We start from the raw sequence: 17,363 nt of genomic DNA on the forward strand, positions 1-17,363 counted from the left end.
AAGCCAAGTTAACAACAGTTTCTCTAGAGTACTTCCTGTGGGTGAGGCACCACAGGTGTTATCACAACCCTCACAACGATTCTGTTCTCTCCCATTTTACAGATGAGGAAACTGAGGCTCTGACTGCAGTGTCTACACCACTTCCCACTATGATACACCACAGCTCCCCTCTATTCACCTCAGGACTGAGACACCCGGCCTTGAGCAATACCACCTCCATTATGAGGAAGAGGAAACAATCTTCTTACCTTCAGAGCCCAGTCACAATCCACCAGTGCCTTCCGGTAGTCCCCAAGTTTGATATAAGCCTGTAAAGACAAAAATAGCTGCTGTTCACACACAGTTCTGCAGCCAGCAGTCTCCAGTCAATGCAGAAAGAGCAGTCGGGAAGGAGAGTGGTGAGAAGTATTAATAACTGGTCCCTGCCTGCATCTGTCAGGGTCCCAGCAGGAAACAGACAGCATTCATACTGGGTAACAGGGGAGTTTAATAAAGGGACTATTTACAGGGTGAGTGCAGGGCAGATGGAGACCAGCAGTGGGCAGCCAGCACCGCTGCTAGACCTGAAGGAGCAGAAGGAGGAGTAACAGACAAAACGGAAGAGGGCTGCTTTGTGAAGAATGCTGCTTAAGAGGAGCTGAGGCCTTCAGTAGAGCGGAAACTGGAGGAGGAAGCCCCAGTTCACTTTCCTCCTTCCTTCTGATCTCACTGGGCAAATGGAAGTTAGAAAGCTGGGAAGCCAAGAGGCCAGTCCACAGAGGTCAGTCCCCCAGGGCACAGAAGGATCTGGACGGACAAACAGAAAATACCCAGCGCACCTAAACACCCCTCCAAAGGGAAAGCCAGTTCCTGGAGGCTACCCTGCTGTGAATGTTCCAGAAGAAGACCAAATGAGAAAGGGGATCAAAACGACAGATAATAACAAGTGTTGTTGAGAATGTAGGAAACCAGAGCACGCATACACTGCTGGTGGGAACTGCAGTGATTTTGGAAGACAGTCTAACTCAAAAGGTAAAACACAGAGGTGCCATATGATACAGCAATTTCACTCCTGGGTATATAACCAAGGGGACTATATGTATATGTTCATGCAAAAAGTTGCATGCCAATCTTCAGAGCAGCATTACTTATAATACCCAGAAAGCAGAAATAACTCAAATGTCCATCAACTTATGAATGGGTAAATAAAATATAGTAGATTCACACAATAAAATATTATTTGGAAATAAATAGGAATGGGGTACTGATGCACACTACAACATGGATGCACCTTGAAAACACTATTGAATGGAAGAAGCCAGACACATAAGGATATATACCGTATGATGTCATTTACATGAAAAGCCCAGAACAGTCAGCTGCATAGAGGTGTATAGAGACAGAAAGTAAATTAGTGGTGACCTAGGGCTGGGGTGGGGGAGGACAAGAGGATTGAGGAGCTTAAAAGGTATGGGGTTCTTTTGGGGATGATGAGAATGATCTAAAATTAGTTGTGGTGAGGGTTGCGCAAGCCTGTGAATAGAAACCACTAAATTGTATTTTCAATAGGGGAATTATTGGTTATAGCAACTGTATCTCAATAAAACTGTTGCCAAAATATGATCAAGAAAAAGTTTTGCTTCTTTCCTCCTGAGAGAAGTGAGGAGTTTATACAGGAAATGAGCTCACACAGGAAAAGAGCTCATGCAGGAAATGAGCTGACATATAAGAGTCAGACCATCACCAGCAGCCCTTGGTTTCAAATGCCTTGCAGCTCTCTTCTGCGATCCCCTAGAATTGGGGAAAATCTTGAAAACCAAGCATTAACTCAGAATTCTGTGATTCACTCAAAGTGAACTAACTTAAGAATTTAGATCATTTATAGTTTCCAAGAACTGTGGCATATAAGCAAATGAAAGTCTGCACCAAGGCTGTTATACCCTCTGTATTAATTACTGGATATGAAAGATGCTTAATAAATTCTTGTCAAGTTGCACAAAGTAGAATTAAGTGCTCTTCTTTTGGAAAGTTCCCTAAGAAGCAGCAGTGATCACCTTGTTGGAAGAAAGGAAAACTAGGCACCAGGGTACTATTAGTAACCAGTAACAGATCCAATACTCCACAGAGGTCTGCCCATGATCAAAACCGCACCAGGGCACTGTGACATTCTGGACAATAAATCGGATGAGATATCTACACGGACAAGCCAATTATGAGTTAGTGTTATAATTCACGAGAAATCTAAGCAGTCAACCAAAGTGAAGGGGTCGCAGGCAACAGCAGGTTAATGGAATTTCTGTTGGGCAGCTCTTTGTACCAATAGAAAGGAAGCTGCTAGGCAGTGCTTTCATTAACAGGGGTTCAGTACTAATTGAAGATGATGACTCTCTGAGCTCTCTGTTCTGTATAAAGCACCGTCCTTTCCTCTGGGTTTGGGGTTTCATTTGGAAGTCAGAGGATGTGAGGAAGAAACTAGCATCCTTCTAGACAACTTTAGTCATGACTTCACGACATTGTTATTCAGGATGCAGACTCTGTATGGGCTTCAACAATTTCTCTACACAGTCTTTCACTTTTGCTTCTTTTTCTTTTTTAAAGCTTGGACTCAACACCCTCTAAATTCCCTGTTTGCTTTTGTTTTTCCACATTTTGAAAAGAACGACTTTTCCAAATGGCAATTAAACTCCTGATTTATCTAAATTACACCAGCAATCTATTGATCATAACACTAGCTCCGGGAGAAAAACAAAGCGATGAAAGGGTAGGTTTTCTCTCTAGCAAGCAGCGACACTCAATTCACAGGGTCCTTATTAAGTGTTTTCTAACACCACATGCAAACAGGGAGGCATTTTAAAAATAGTCAATGGTTCAAATGGTTCCTAACACCAGGCAGCACATTTTGCATTTATTTGTCTCTGAATAAGCTTTCTCTTTGGGAAAAGAGGAAGGAATTGCCTCCGCAAAGTTTTTCATTGAATTTACCTATTTTTATCCACATCATTCTTGATGTGGTTCTCCAGAACTAATCAAAGTACTGCTTAAACTTGAGTACAGTAAAAATGTAACTAATTTAGATGAATCAGGGTATAGACCATCTGAATTAGATGTAAGTCTGCATTATATAACATTCTAAAGGCGATTCAATTTTACAGCTTTCAGGTAACTTCAGAGTAACAAGACTGAATAAGCATCAGTAGGTAAATGGTTTGGAGACCAAATTTGTGATAAATAAAAAAGAACTATAATTATCATATTAATTGTTTGTTTGCATTTAGCTGTTTCTTTTGACATGTCAACAGAAACCTCACTCCTTCAAATGGACTTGCTGTGCCTCCACCAAGTGTTATATAACTTAATAAGGATTTATTGAACATTGGTTATAAGCACAGCATTAGGGGGAAAAGCATATGGCAATTTTTACCCTCAAAAACTGTATAATCTTGTAAGGGCGATAAAATGGACATGGCAAAAATCAACCTCTGGCCATTTTATTTACCGGTTCACTTCCTTATAACAATTTTTTTCTCCACAAATGGAGGTAGGTAAATGACACCTCAACTCGAGACTGATTTATCCAAACTGGTGAACTAATGAGTTTATGTTGAGCTTGGATTTTATTTATCATTAAATCATTGTCACTGTCCAGACTCTTTGAACTGCTGATGTCCTGTTTCTTGTACTCTTCCTCAAGATACCACAGCAGGATATTCTTAATCCTGAGTTACAAAATTGGAGCTGATGAGGATCCTCTCCTTGTCAATGACATGGCATCAAGTTCATCTCACCCAGGTCCTGCTGACATACTCTGATCATCAGATAATCAAGTCCACAAATCTGTCAATTTTTCAGGCCTCAGCAGAAGACAGCTCTCCCATACACAAACTCAAGCACTTTTCAAAGATAAGGTCACAGGTGACATTTTTGATTCAACTGAAAACTATTCATCTTGTCCCTTCATTAAGGAGTAGATGATAAACATCAAGGTAATGATTTTTATCTGGTGTTTCAGAAATCTGAGCTCATCTGTGATATTAAATGGAAGTATCAGGGGTTTTACAAACTCAAAATTTCTGAGAAATTGGCTCAGGCCCATTAGCTCGAGTATACCCAATCACAGAATCTTAATCAAGGAGGGATTCATACAATGAGTAAGAAATTAACAAGACAGTTACCCTTAGGAGCCTTAAACTGGAATCAAAAAGAGGATGAACTAAGTCAGGGGTGGCAGAATTCCAAGGTCCCACAGGCTATCTCGTTCCACTGGCTTTCTCAGCTACACACAAAGGACCATCAGTGATGAGATGGGAGACTTTTACTATGGAGAGGGCCGATTATGTGTAGCTATTCCCAAGTCCTCCTTTAATGAGTCCGAGTTGGTAGCTTGAAACTGGACCATAACAAGAGTATTTACACCACGGAAATTGGCAAATGCTCCATGCAAATCAGCCTCCAGCCCCACCCCAACCAGAGCCGGCTGCTATGCATTCATCACCACACCACTGGTGCCAGCTAATCTCATCTTTCTCTGCTTTCACAAGGTTAGTGGCTGCCGTCCCCTGAGGAAATCCCGCGGACACAACCTTGCCTCACTGACCTGAGCTCGATTGGTGTACAGAACTTTCATGTCCTTCAGCTTCTCCAAACCCTCACTGTAGCACAGGATGGCTGTTTCATAATCACCTCTGACAAATGCTTCATTCCCCTTTTCTTTCAGGGCTGTGAGAACAAAAGTCATACAGGTGAGCTCTCCCCACACACCGGAAAATGCTTTCAAGCTTCACTGCCCTGATTTTCCCATTCCACTTTGAAGGTTAGTATGTCCATCCATCCAAAGGGGGCCTGGCACTTTCTTCTCTCTGCAGATCATTTCTGGGTCGATTTCTTTTATATAAATCCACCCCAAGTCTTCTACGCAGCTTCTCAGAAAAAGCAAATGTTTCTGCCTCAAGGCTCAGAATATCCCAAGCTTGCCACAAGGAGCAAATCTACACATTCAGTGTCTCTAGCAAACATGGAATCATTCGGATCTGCAGCGCACATAGCACTGAGTGATATAAAGTAAATGCTGAAAGTATTCTTCTGTCATATGTATCCCCCCATCCCACGACCACACACACAAAACCCCAGCTCTTTCTTTTCCTTTATTTCCCCTCTCCTTTCTCCCAGCTTGGGGCTTCCCTCATAACTCAGCTGGTGAAGAATCCGCCTGCAATGCAGGAGGCCTGGGTTTGATCCCTGGGTTGGGAAGATCACCTGGAGAAGGGATAGGCTACCCACTCCAGTATTTTGGGGCTTCCCTTGTGGCTCAGCTGGTAAAGAATCTACCCACAATGCGGGAGACCTGGGTTCACTCCCTGGGTGGGAAGATCTCCTGGAGAAGGGAAAGGCTACCCACTTCAGTATTCTGGCCTGGAGAATTCCATGGACTGTATAGTTTATGGGGTCGCAAAGAGTCAGGCACGACTGAGCGACTTTCACTTTCTCCCAGCTTTGTTTGCTTGTTTCGCTTTTCTTTTTCACATCTTCATCTGTGCCTGAGGCTAGAGAGTGGTACCTCACTCCCACTCCTTCCTACTTTCCAAGCATCCTTTAGTGTTGCTACATTCAACCATATGCTTTAGAAACAGGTCTGACTGTGGAGGCTGTCTCGGGGTTGTGTCTGCCTCTCCGCCTGTTGCCGTAGAAACAGGACACAGACAAGTCTCTGCCTGGCCAGGTCCCACTGCCTCAGGCGCATTCTGAACCCACTCACTGGGAATCTTGATGTCCTCAAACAGCAGCATAAAGTCCCCTGCTTTTTCCAGCACAAACCATCCCTGCCATTAAAAAGTGAAAAGACTGACAATTACCATATGCTAAGACTTTGTTTTCCCTTCTTCTTTTGGCACGTTCTTTAGCATCCTTCTCCAGAGATGCCAAGAAGGCTTCTGACAACAGAGTGATTTCAAATATTAAAAAAGAAAAATCCAAATACTATAATCAGTTCTTTAGCTCAAATTCAGAAAAAAAGCCACTTCAGAGTTTTAGAGCCACACGTTTCATGCATACACACGTAGGCACACACACGCACACGCACACACACACACGGATTTTGGAGACAACTGAAATGACATTTTCTTAATTCGACATTAAATGGGAATCTGTGTGATGTATTATTATACATGATGACTATGTCTGTGCTTCAAATTTGAATTATGCCTTTTAAAAGAGTTTTTCTTTGAAGACGGACTTTTTTGGTTCCACTTAGCATAATGAGCTGCTGAGCTGAGCAACTGAGAAGCTCTCTGAATCCTTCTGAGTAGCTAAGAGTAAATTGGATGAAACAGAATAACTGAATTCAGTGTACAGAAGATTGGTCAGGAGAACACAGGAAAAATCCTCTGAGCGCCATTCCCTCTGACCACTAGTAACAGGACTGGGTGATCAGTAGGTTTTTGTTTATGGTTGTTTGTAAGCCCAGAGGCTATAATTTAAGGGTCTAGAAGTCACAATCAATAAACACTGACTTTAAACGAATAATACACATTGGGAAGAGAGATGCAGTCCTTACCTGTGTTTATTTGATCTGCATCCTTCAGGGCACAGGTTATCATAAAAAGAAAGAAACAAATTTCAAAAACTACTCTCTTATTTATACATATACAAACCAAGAAGGCAGATAAATTTCAAGGGGGGGAGTAGAGTCCTTTCCTTTAGCCATAATACTAGAAGGTTCCAAATTCAGGGGGTTTGCTTTAAATCAGGAGATCTGATTATGGGCATAGCTGTTATGGGGCTAGTCTGCAGAAACCAGGGACCCCAGCTGTGGCTGCATGAATTGGAACTATGAGTTAGTAAGCAGTTACATTAACAGCTTAAAAATGGTCCTAATCTCAGTGGGTGGAGAGGCTAAATTTTCATTAAAACTAGCCAAAAGGACTGTTTAAGGATGACTCAAAAAGGCCAAGAAAAACATATCAGAGTTTATACTTCCTTGTGAAAAATCTAGTAAATCTAAAGGACAAGTCTATTTCAACCTCACCAGGCAGTTGAGATTAAAGCACTCCGTCCTCTGTTCCATGCAGACCTCCTTGCTGTGTCTACACAGATAACTCCACAATAAGCAAAGGGCACCTTCATGGGAGCTTGCGGGGGACTGATCGTGGTCTTGTTCACGGTGGTCCTGCACTCGTCCTCCTCCTGGTCCCCCTCTGGAAGCTGCAGTCTCTTTTCCGTCTCAAGGACCGCTTTCTCGCGTACGGCTGGATCATCAGAATTCATCTCCTGAATTAAACTGGCTAGAGGAGAAATCAGAGGTGACTCATTCAAGTAAGGTCTTCAAAAAGAAAGACCCTATTCAATATCAATGATGGTGTAGTAAATTTCATGGGGAAGGACTTCTATTTTTTCCAGCTTTTTTGAGATACAATTGACACATGACAATGTGTAAGTGTAAGGTGTATCACATGGTGATCTGATACAGGTATACAGTGAGAAATGGTTCCCACACCAAGATGAGTTAACACATTCATATTTCAAAATTTTTTTGTGAGTTGTAAGAATATTTAAGATCTCCCCTTAGCAACTTTAAAGGGTACAGTATTGTTAACTATAATCACTCTGCTGTTTATTAGACTCCCAAAACTTATTCACCTACTAGAGAGTTTGTGTAAATGCATGTATTTAAACATCTTAAATAAATGTTTTTCAATAAAATGTGCATTCTTTTGCAACTTAGTTTTTTCTCTTAGTATGCTTTAGAGAATTGTTCTTGATACAAATAGTTCCAGTTGATTCATTTTACTTATTTTACATAGGTGATTCATTCTCTTATTGATGGACCTCCAGGTTTTTAAATTTTTTTCTACAGCAAATAAATGCTGAATTGAATATATGTATCTATTTTCCCATGCACATATGTGACATATTCTTTAGGCTATGGCTATATCAATTTTTATTCCTACAAGCTGTGTACGAGAGTTCCCACCTCCACATCCTTGCTAACACTTATCATACTTCTATGTTGTTTTCACTATAATGCGTTTATCTCCTTAATGTTGTCATTTGCCTTTTCTTGAATGTGACTGGGATCCAGCATCTTATTATTGGTTTATAGGCCATCTGGATTTCCTTTCTGTCAATTGCCTGCTCCTATTTTCTATTGGGTTGTTTGTCTTTTTCTTATTGTGATTGTTTTATATCTTCTGGACTGTTATGTATATTTATGAACATTTTCTACTTGGGTATGGTGTGTTTTTAATTTGTTTTTATGGAACCTTCCATTGAAGAGATTCTGTGCTTTAAATGTACCAATATTTCCCGTTATGACTTATGCCTTTGTGTATATTAAGTTTACAAATATACTCTTGTGTGTCTTTTAAAAGTTAACATTTTGTTTTTCTCATTAAGGTATTTAATCCACCTGGAGCCAACCTGCTCTTTTTTTTTTTTTTTTGGCTGTGCGGATACGCAGGGATCTTAGTTCTCCAACCAGGGACCAAACCTGTGCCCCCTGCAGTGGAAGCATGGAGTCTTAACCACCAGGGAAGTCCCCTGGAGCTGACTTTGTGTAGGGAAGGAGCACCATTTGTTGAAGAGTCCCTGCTTTCTCACCGATGAACTGTGTCATCCCTGTTTCATGTTGCATGTGTGAACCTGCTCTAGGATTCTTCATTCTGTTCTACCGGATGACCTGTCTCTTCCAGCACAAAAACTTGCATGTCTAATTATTACAGCTTTATAACAAAATTTGAGCATCTAGTAGGGGGATCCCACCTTCTTATTTTTCTGCAAAATTTTCTGCATTATCCGTGGCCCTTTGCTCTTCCATGTGAACTCTGGAATCAGCCTGCTGAACTCTAAATGAAATACTCTGGGGATTTGATCTATCCCAGGTGACACTGCTAGCAGTACTGCTAGTCGCTCAGTCGTGTCCGGCTCTGTGGCCCCGTGGACTGCGGCCCGCCAGGCTCCTCTGCCCACGGGAGTCTCTGGGCAAGGACACTGGAGTGGGCAGCCATTCCCTTCTCCAGGGCATCTTCCCGACCCAGGGATCAAATCCAGGTCTCCTGCACAGTAGGCAGATTCTTTACCACTTGAGCCACCACAGAAGCCCCCTGCCTCCTAGGGGGGAGAATACTTTATTTACAATGCCAAAATAAATCCATCCAGATGTATGCAAGACCTTTATGGATAAAATTATAAAATTCAATCAAAAGAACTCCCAGTGGTCAAAACTTTTGAAACAATTTGAGCAAGAAAACAAACATGATAGTATTGTATTAAATATCCATGAGTCTATATGGAGATTTACCTTACATATTTATTTACTTATTTATCTATTCATCATTTCTTTAAATCCATAGAGACAAATTTAATTTCAATTAAATTTTATAATTTTCTCCATGAGATATATTTATTTCTTTATATCTATTTAGAAAGATATATATATTTATAATTTTCTTTATATTTATAATTTTCTCCATAAAGAAATACTGCATATATTTTGATGGCTTTCTCTTGGTATTGTTGATGAAGTATTGTGGGTATATAGCAAGTATATAAGAATGCAACTGAATTTTATACATTAATCTTATATCTAAAAACCTTGCTCAATTTCCTTCTTTAATAATTTATTTACAGATATTCTTGAATTTTTCTCTATAGACTCTCACATTGTCCAAATAAGAGCTTCATTCATCCTTTCAAACTTTTCTACTTTTTATCCATTTTCCTTGACTTATTTCTACAACAACCAATAAAGTGCTAAATAAAAGTAATGATAGTATATGAGTCTTGTTCTGGACTTTTTAGAGAATCCTTATTTCACTAGAAGTATGAATGTCTGCATGAGGGTTTGCAGGGCTTTCCAGGTAGCACTAGTGGTAAAGAACCTGCCTCCCAATGGAGGAGATGTGGGTTTGATCCCTGGGCTGAGAAGATCCTTGGAGGAGGGCATGGCAATCCACTCCGGTATTCCCACCTGGAGAATATCATGGACAGAGGAGCCTGGTGGGCTATGATCCATAGGGTTGCAAAGAGTCGGACATGACTGAAGTGACTTAGCACGCAAGCACATGAGGGTCTGCAATGAGGTTTCAGTTAGTATTCTTTCAGGCTTCCTTCTCGTCTCGGTCGACATGAATTTTTATCATAAATGGGCTTTGAAGTCTAACAAATGTCTTATTTTAAATGTTTGTATCAGCTAAAGTGATCTTATGGCTTTTCTCTTTTAAAATTTTAAAATTTGAAAGTACATTAATAAATTTTCTAGTATTCAACCATTCTTGCATTCTTTAGGCAGACCAACTTGACCATGATAAATTATGTTTTAATTCATCACTGGATTTGGTTTTCCAGCATTGTAATTAAGATTCTAGCTATATTTATAAATAATACTGCCCTATTTTCTTCTAGTACTGCGTAGTTTTTATTTCGGTGTCTAGTTTCATATAATGATCGGGGGCATCCTCTGTTTTCTCTTTGTAACAATTTGTGTAAGACGGGAATTATCAGCTTTTCAAATAGTTGGAGGGACTTGAAAGTTTGCAAATTTAGAAATTTTTATCTTCCTTGTGAATTTTTCCTTAGAAATTACAGTCTATGCTTTAAAGTCAATTTTGTCTGATAGTAATATTCAACATATACTTTCCTTTGGATAGTATTTATATCACAAATATTTTTTAGTTTTTAAGGTTCAACTTTTCTGAGTCCTTAATTTTAGTGTGTCTGTTTTATACAGCACAATAACTGATTTTAAAAATTACAATCTGACAATCTGTTTTAACTGGAGATTAGTCTATTTATTTTACTATAATTGATTCAGTGTTTAGACTAATATTTTACTATATTTCATGTCTTGTATTTACATTTTCTTCCCTTCTTTTCCTGTCTTCATTGGAGTCACTGAGTTTCTTTAGCCCTTTTTTACCCTCTACAAGCTTAGATCTTATGCTTTGCTTTTCTTATAATGGAAACTCTTTCCATTTTAACAAACATGCTTAACAAATTAAAAGCTTGGAGTCTATCATGTTTTATCCAGCCTTTCTGGATCTATTGTATTATGTGGGAGGGATTTTAGAGTCTCTCACCAGTAATATTACTGGAAATGGAGATCCTACTTGCTCTTCCATACACTACAGTTTGGTTTCTCCTATTCCAAAGTTTTTTCCACCAAAGGTACAAACGATCTTCGTGTTGTTACATTTAATGATCATTCTTTAGTGCCTGTTTTGATCAAGCTCTCTGAAACATCTGACAAATGCTGCCCACTTCCTTCTCGATGAGATGATCTTTTCCCTTTGCTTCCATAACATGAACTTCACTCAATTTTCCGTCTACCTCTCTAGTCATTGCTTTTGGTCTCCTTTGCTTGCTCCTGCTTTTCCTCGCCTACATATCTTCTAAATTATGGCGATCCTCAAGGCTCTGCTCGAGCCCTCCTTTCTTTTTCTCCAGCTTCTCAGGAATTCCTGCTCTTTGCCAAGGCTCTATGTGCCATGCAGATCCCAGTGCCTTCTAAGCTGAACTCCTCACCTATTCTCTCTTTCCCAGGCTCAGACTCACAAAGCCAGCTGCCTTCTGAACATCTTCACCGGGATGCCTTACTCATCAAACTTGACCTGCTCATCCTCTTTCTCCCAAAAGTGTTCTTCTTTCAAATGCCCCTATCTCAACAGATGGCCCAACCATCCACCTGTCATTCAATCAAGATTCTCAGACTCATTTGCAAGCTTTTGCTCTCTCTCTGCCCTCTTAGCCATCATCACTAAAGCTTGTCAAATAAGGTCTGAAATCTCTCTTCAAAGTCTACTTGCATCCATTCTGGCCCCATTCTCTTCTCCCCGGAATGCAATGACAGCCTCCCAGCTGGCTCTCAGCACCTGTCTGCTTCTCTCCTCTAGACTGCATCTACACCATGGCCAGAGTGACTTTTCTAAGATGTAAATCTGACCACGTTTCCACTCCGAGTAAACCCTCTAAAATATTCCCATTGCTCTCAGGATGAACATGAATTCCTTACCATGGCTTCCAAGGTCTTCCCTGATCTGGCCTCTCTGGACTCAGATGAGACTCTTCTCTCTTTGATCTCTTCTCTCCAGCTACACTTAATCTTCCAGTTTCTCAAAGGTGCCACACACTCTCTTAACTTTCAGCTTTCCTACCTACTTTCTCCTCATTTACAGCACTCCCCTCTCTCTCCCCAGTGGCCAACTCCTACTCACATTTCAGATTAGTGCCTAAATCTCATCCTTCAGGGAAGCCTCTATTTGTGGACTGAATTGTGCCCCTCTCCCCCAATTCATATGTTGAAGTCTTAACCCCTGCACTGTGACTGTATTTGGAGATGGGGCTTCCAAAGAGGTCATGAAAGATAAATAAGGTCATAAGGGTGGGGCCTTAAACCATTTGGATTCGTGTCCACATAAGAAGAGGAGGAGATGCCAGGAATGTGCACACCCAGAGAAAAGACCATGTGAGGACACGGTAAGAAAAGGGTTATTTGCAATCCAGGGAGAGAGGGCTCAGGAGAAACTAAACCTAACACCTTGATCATGGACTTCAGACCTCCAGAACTGTGGCAAAAATGAATTTCTGTTGCTTAAGTCCCCCAGTTTGTGGTATCTTGTTACAGAAGCCCGAACAGACTCATATGACTCCCTTAACTGAGTTAGATTCCTTAGCATGTTTAGCATGTTACAAATCTCTCTTTGTAGCATACACCACAGTTGAAATTATTTGTTTCATACCTGCCTTTTCTCACTGGATTGTAGGTATCAGGAAGGAAGATGGTTCTTATTCACTGTTACTGCTCTTTCCAGGGTCTAGCAACACTCAATACATAATAAGCACCCAAGAAATGAATGTATAGAATCTATACACATGTGGCTATATACATTTAAATTATGTATAAATGAAATAGGGCATCCCAGGTGGCACAGTGGTAAAGAATCTGCCTGGCTATGCAGGAGAGGCAAGAGATGAAGGTTTGACCCCTGGGGCTTCCCTGGTGGCTCAGAGTAGAGAATATGCCTGCCCAACAGGAGACATGGGTTCAATCCCTGGGTTAGGAAAATCCCCTGGAGAAGGAAATGGCAACCCACTCCAGTATTCTTGCCTGGAGAATCCCACGGACAGAGGAGCTTGTGGGCTACAGTCCATGGGGTCTCAAAAGAGACGGACATGACAGTCACTAAACAACAACTATAAATAAATGAAACAGTAGGGGAACTCACTTCATTAATAGCACCAGTCACATTTCAAACCCTCGATGGCCACGTGTGGCCATTGGTTACATCGTGCACACTGCAGATTATAGAACATATCTGTCATCACAGAAAGTTCTACATACAGTATTGATATAAATGATATGGGAATGAACTTCGGGTATGAATGAGTGTTAGCCAGATAAAGAAAGATGAAGAAGCAGAGAGAAGAAAGCCAACAGGCACAGCAGGAGCTTCAGGGGTGTGTGTGGGGAACAGAAGTAGTTTGTTGCTCAAGTGTGAGGTAAGGAGAGGCGAGAAGCAAGGGTAAGGTCACAGGAGGACTTGGGTCCTGATGAGAGCTTGAAATTTATTGTGACTGCGGGAAGAATCCAAGCAGAGAAGTGTCTGGGTCAGATTTGCATTTTAGATACATTACTCTGTGGGGAGTGTGAGCCTAGAGGCAGGAAACCCAATTAGGGGGTTGTTGAAATAGTCTGGATTAGAGAAGCAGAACAAAGGGAAATTGGGAGAGGACAGAGCTGGGCAAAGAAAGCAAATCTGAGGGCTGATTAAATTCAGGGCTGGGGGGAGGGGGAGAGGCCAGTGTGACTTGTAAATTTAGGGGATGGTAGTGCCACCAAGTAAGACTAGAATGAAGGGGAGGGTAGGAGAAGCAAGTTTTATTTGGGGGAGGGGGACAGAGGGGAAAGAGACGATCAACTGAACTTTGGACACAGGAAGTTCCTGGTGTTTGAGGGACACATGGATGTGACAGCTGGCATAGAGGCCGAAGGTCAAAAACGCAGCTGGTGGCAATTGAGATGTGGGGTCATCAACAAGGGTGGGAGCTAAAACCACATGCTTGGGCTAAACCACCGGCAGAGAAAGTGGTGAGCAGTGGGCCAGGCCAGAACAACATGTGCGGGACGGGCAGAGGAGAGGCCCGTGACGAGAGCAAAGAACACGCCAAGGATGTATCATCTATGAAGCTGCCTGGACTATTTTAAAAACGATTTTATTCTTTGGAGCCATACGGCCTGTGAGAAGCGACAACTTCAATATATTTCTATGAGATAAGTTTTGCTTTATTGTTGGTTTTCTTGTTTCCACCCTCAAACAGTCCATAGGGTCGCAAAGAGTCAGACGTGACTGAGTGACTGACTGACTGACCCTCAGACAAGCTCCTTGAAGTCTTAACAGGGACTGGGTACTTCGGAATCTCCTGTATGTGGTCTGTGTGATCAGCATGTCCTCTGAGAGCCCACTTGCCTGAGCTGCGGAAGGGTCTTCCTACCTAGAGGAATAGAGACACGGGTGTGGCAACCAGGAGCCGTCCATGTAATGTGATGGATACTGAGGGAAGCCATTTGACTTTGCCTCTGCAGCTCAAAGGGCTTCCCAGGTGGCCCAGTGGTAAAGAGCCTGCCTATGAATGCAGGAGACATAAGAGATGCGAGCTCGATCCCTGGGTTGGGAAGATCCCCTAGAGGAGGACATGGCAACCCACTCCAGTACTCTTGCCTGGAGAATCCCATGGACAGAGGAGCCTGGCAGGCTACACTCCACAGGGTCGCAAAGAGTCGGCCATGACTGAAGTGACTTAACACACACGCACACACTGCAGCTCAAAACCGGAAATGGCCTTCCCCCCAGACAAGATGGATTCCAGGTCAACGAGGCTCCCGAGTGACCGCAAACGGAAGAGCCCATTGGCGACGGGGAAATGGAAGCTCCTTCTGACCTGCTTCTACAGCGAAGGGGAGAAAATACGAAGGGTGGTCCACCTGAACTCCAATCAGAATATTAACAGCTTCACTGATACCAATGAACAGCCAGAAAATATTAGCCCCAGGCTCCAATATTACTTATTTCTTGATACCCTCTTCTGTTTAATCTCAATGACATTTTTTTTTTTCCCTAAGAGTCATAAACCTGTCAGGCAACCCAGGAACTAACTTATGAGTAATCATCTCTCTTTAGTCACTCCACTTCCCTAAAGTAAAATTAAAATTTAATTTGTATATGATTTACTGGTACTTACTGATTTCATCCACATTTTTAAGAAATTTCTGCAGGTCTTCCTCTTGATAGTCAGCCATTGTGAACCAGAATCCCTGAGGGAGGCAGCATACACGATGCAAATTAATAATAATAAAACACTAAACAGAATTCGTCAGGCTTATTAGCCTGCTAAAACCAAGAGCCAAGTGATTATTTTAAAGACAGATTTGTGTTTAGAAAAGTCATGAATAACAAGCCGGGTGATCTATTTCATTCTGACTCCTGTTAAGGCTAAGGGACACTCATTACATGTGGTGATATTGCCAGAAAGCTGCCAGCCTCCTCCAATGGGGAAACTGCTCTGCAAAATGTCCCCACAAAGCCCACATCCACTGCGGATAAAGGATCTGGTGTGCAGGAGACCGGGTGCAGCAGCTGACAAGCCGCCAGGGATAGAAGACACTAACCCTTGACTTTGATCTTGACAGGCTGGCCCATCCAGAAGTTTAGACCTGACCTGATGACAAGTAACCATAAACAAGTAATCTGCATCTACATGTTCAAACTTGTTTAAAATATAAGCCTCGGGCTTGTTTCTGAGAAGTGAAGAGAAGCTACAAATTAACTGAGGGGCTGGAACCTGACCATCCAGCCTTATCTTCTCTCCAGGTACTTGAGCTGGATCACCTCTCAGCTGTTTTTGGGTGAAAAGGCTTCACGCTGTAGCCAGTGGTTCCCAAAGGTCCACCCACAGATCATAAAAATCAAGCAAAAACTGATTTAGTACACAGATTCCTCAGCCTTAGCCCAGAGCCCCTCAGTAAGCTTGAGAGAGTACCCAGATGTGTACAGTTTTAAGCACTCTCCAAGTAATTCTGATTCACAGTTAGGTTTAATAGTAGTCTTCGAAGCCACCTTTAACTGGCAATTCCAGATCTGCCAGGAACAAGCAGTGAGTTATTTGATCTCTTTTGAGATCCCACCAGTTACATAAGCTGTGTTACCTTAGCTAAAGGCACAACCTCTCTGACCCTTACAGGCCTCACTGGTTCTAGCAAACAGGGCTATTTGCGGACTAATTAAAAGTGCCAGGCACTCGCGATGATGACTGGTTACTGAGAGGCATCATTATCTGTAAAATCAGGGCAGGGGACTTGTGTCTTAACTAAATGATCCACTGGCTTCTTTCCAGCTCTAACAACTCAGGCTCCCGTTGGAAGTGAGGCCTAGTCAAGTGAGTGAACGTGATCAAGGTTAGGAGGGGCAGAAGGCAGGCTCAGAACTACCCTGGGCAGGCACCAAGCCCTCGGCTCCCAGGGCGGGGTCTGACGGCGCGCGCTGCCTAGCCAGCAAACCCACGACCTGACAAGAAGGACAGGACTGGTGAGGCCCAAGAAGTTCTGCAGTGTGCACCTCACCAGCTAGAAGCCTGCGGCTCACCAGGAGCCTCAATGTGTGCGGAGACCTAGACACGCCCCGCCCACCCGGCGCAGGAGGGCGGGGCCGCGGCATCGTTACCTAGCAACTGCTCCGTAGCGTCCACCCGCCCATGGCCCGCCATGGGAGTCCTAGCCCACAGCTGATCCCATCCCTTCGGCTGGAGCCCAAACCAGTGTCCTCTGCTCAGTTCTGACGAGAGATGAGGACCAGACCTGGGCGTGGGCAGGCTGGGCCACCCCGCTGCAATTACCTGACGCGCGCCGAGGTCCGGACAGGAAATGGCGGCTGTGGGCTGGCGGTGACAGACTCGGACCGGGGAGGGGCGGGGCCGAGGGTGGGCGTGGCCCGAGCTCCACCGCCCCGCCCCCGCATTCTAGTTCGGGAGCGCGCAGCCAAGTTCAGGGCCCGCTCGGGCCAAGGATCTCTGATGGGCACGAAGGAAGGGTGGAGGGGACTGGCAGAAAAGCCCAAGTGACCTGTGCTGATGCCTAAATGAGCGCCAGGTTTTCTCCTCTTTTTCCTCTAGGGTTGGGGTGGGGGCGATGGTGTAACTTCCATTAGCTTAATAATCCCTGCCAAACGGGGAAGGTTAACAGCGGTACATGGGAGAGCCAGGCTTGCTTATTGGTTAGATCTTCGGAGAAGAGAGTTGTATGAAGACTCTGATCTTAAGTTTTCTTATGTGTGGCATGGAGAAATGGCACTTTCTCATGAATCTTGGTTAAAGTGCCAGGCGCCTGGTCAGTAGGGATAAGT

The 17,363-nt window shown here is 43.0% G+C and overlaps 1 protein-coding gene across 3 annotated transcripts in view; it reads right to left on the reverse strand.

Annotated features, from left to right (window-relative positions):
* TTC12 (tetratricopeptide repeat domain 12) overlaps positions 1–16,937 on the reverse strand; it is a 49,059-nt gene extending 32,122 nt beyond the window's left edge. For 2 of the 3 annotated variants that reach the window (XM_020911927.2, XM_020911925.2), the window contains exons 1-7: positions 16,858–16,937; positions 15,208–15,280; positions 7,093–7,256; positions 6,530–6,551; positions 5,829–5,906; positions 4,574–4,695; positions 249–308 (exon numbers count right to left, since the gene is read on the reverse strand). In XM_020911927.2, the coding sequence (XP_020767586.2) occupies positions 249–308; positions 4,574–4,695; positions 5,829–5,906; positions 6,530–6,551; positions 7,093–7,256; positions 15,208–15,265 (504 nt within the window). In that variant the 5' untranslated portion in view covers positions 15,266–15,280; positions 16,858–16,937. Of the gene's footprint in view, positions 1–248; positions 309–4,573; positions 4,696–5,828; positions 5,907–6,529; positions 6,552–7,092; positions 7,257–15,207; positions 15,281–16,453; positions 16,621–16,857 lie in introns of those variants that run through there. The other variant, XM_020911926.2, reaches the window with a different exon arrangement.
* Positions 16,938–17,363: the final 426 nt, after the last annotated feature.

The sequence above is a fragment of the Odocoileus virginianus genome, chromosome 10, assembly GCF_023699985.2.
Source record: "Odocoileus virginianus isolate 20LAN1187 ecotype Illinois chromosome 10, Ovbor_1.2, whole genome shotgun sequence".
NCBI classification, from domain to species: domain Eukaryota; kingdom Metazoa; phylum Chordata; class Mammalia; order Artiodactyla; family Cervidae; genus Odocoileus; species Odocoileus virginianus.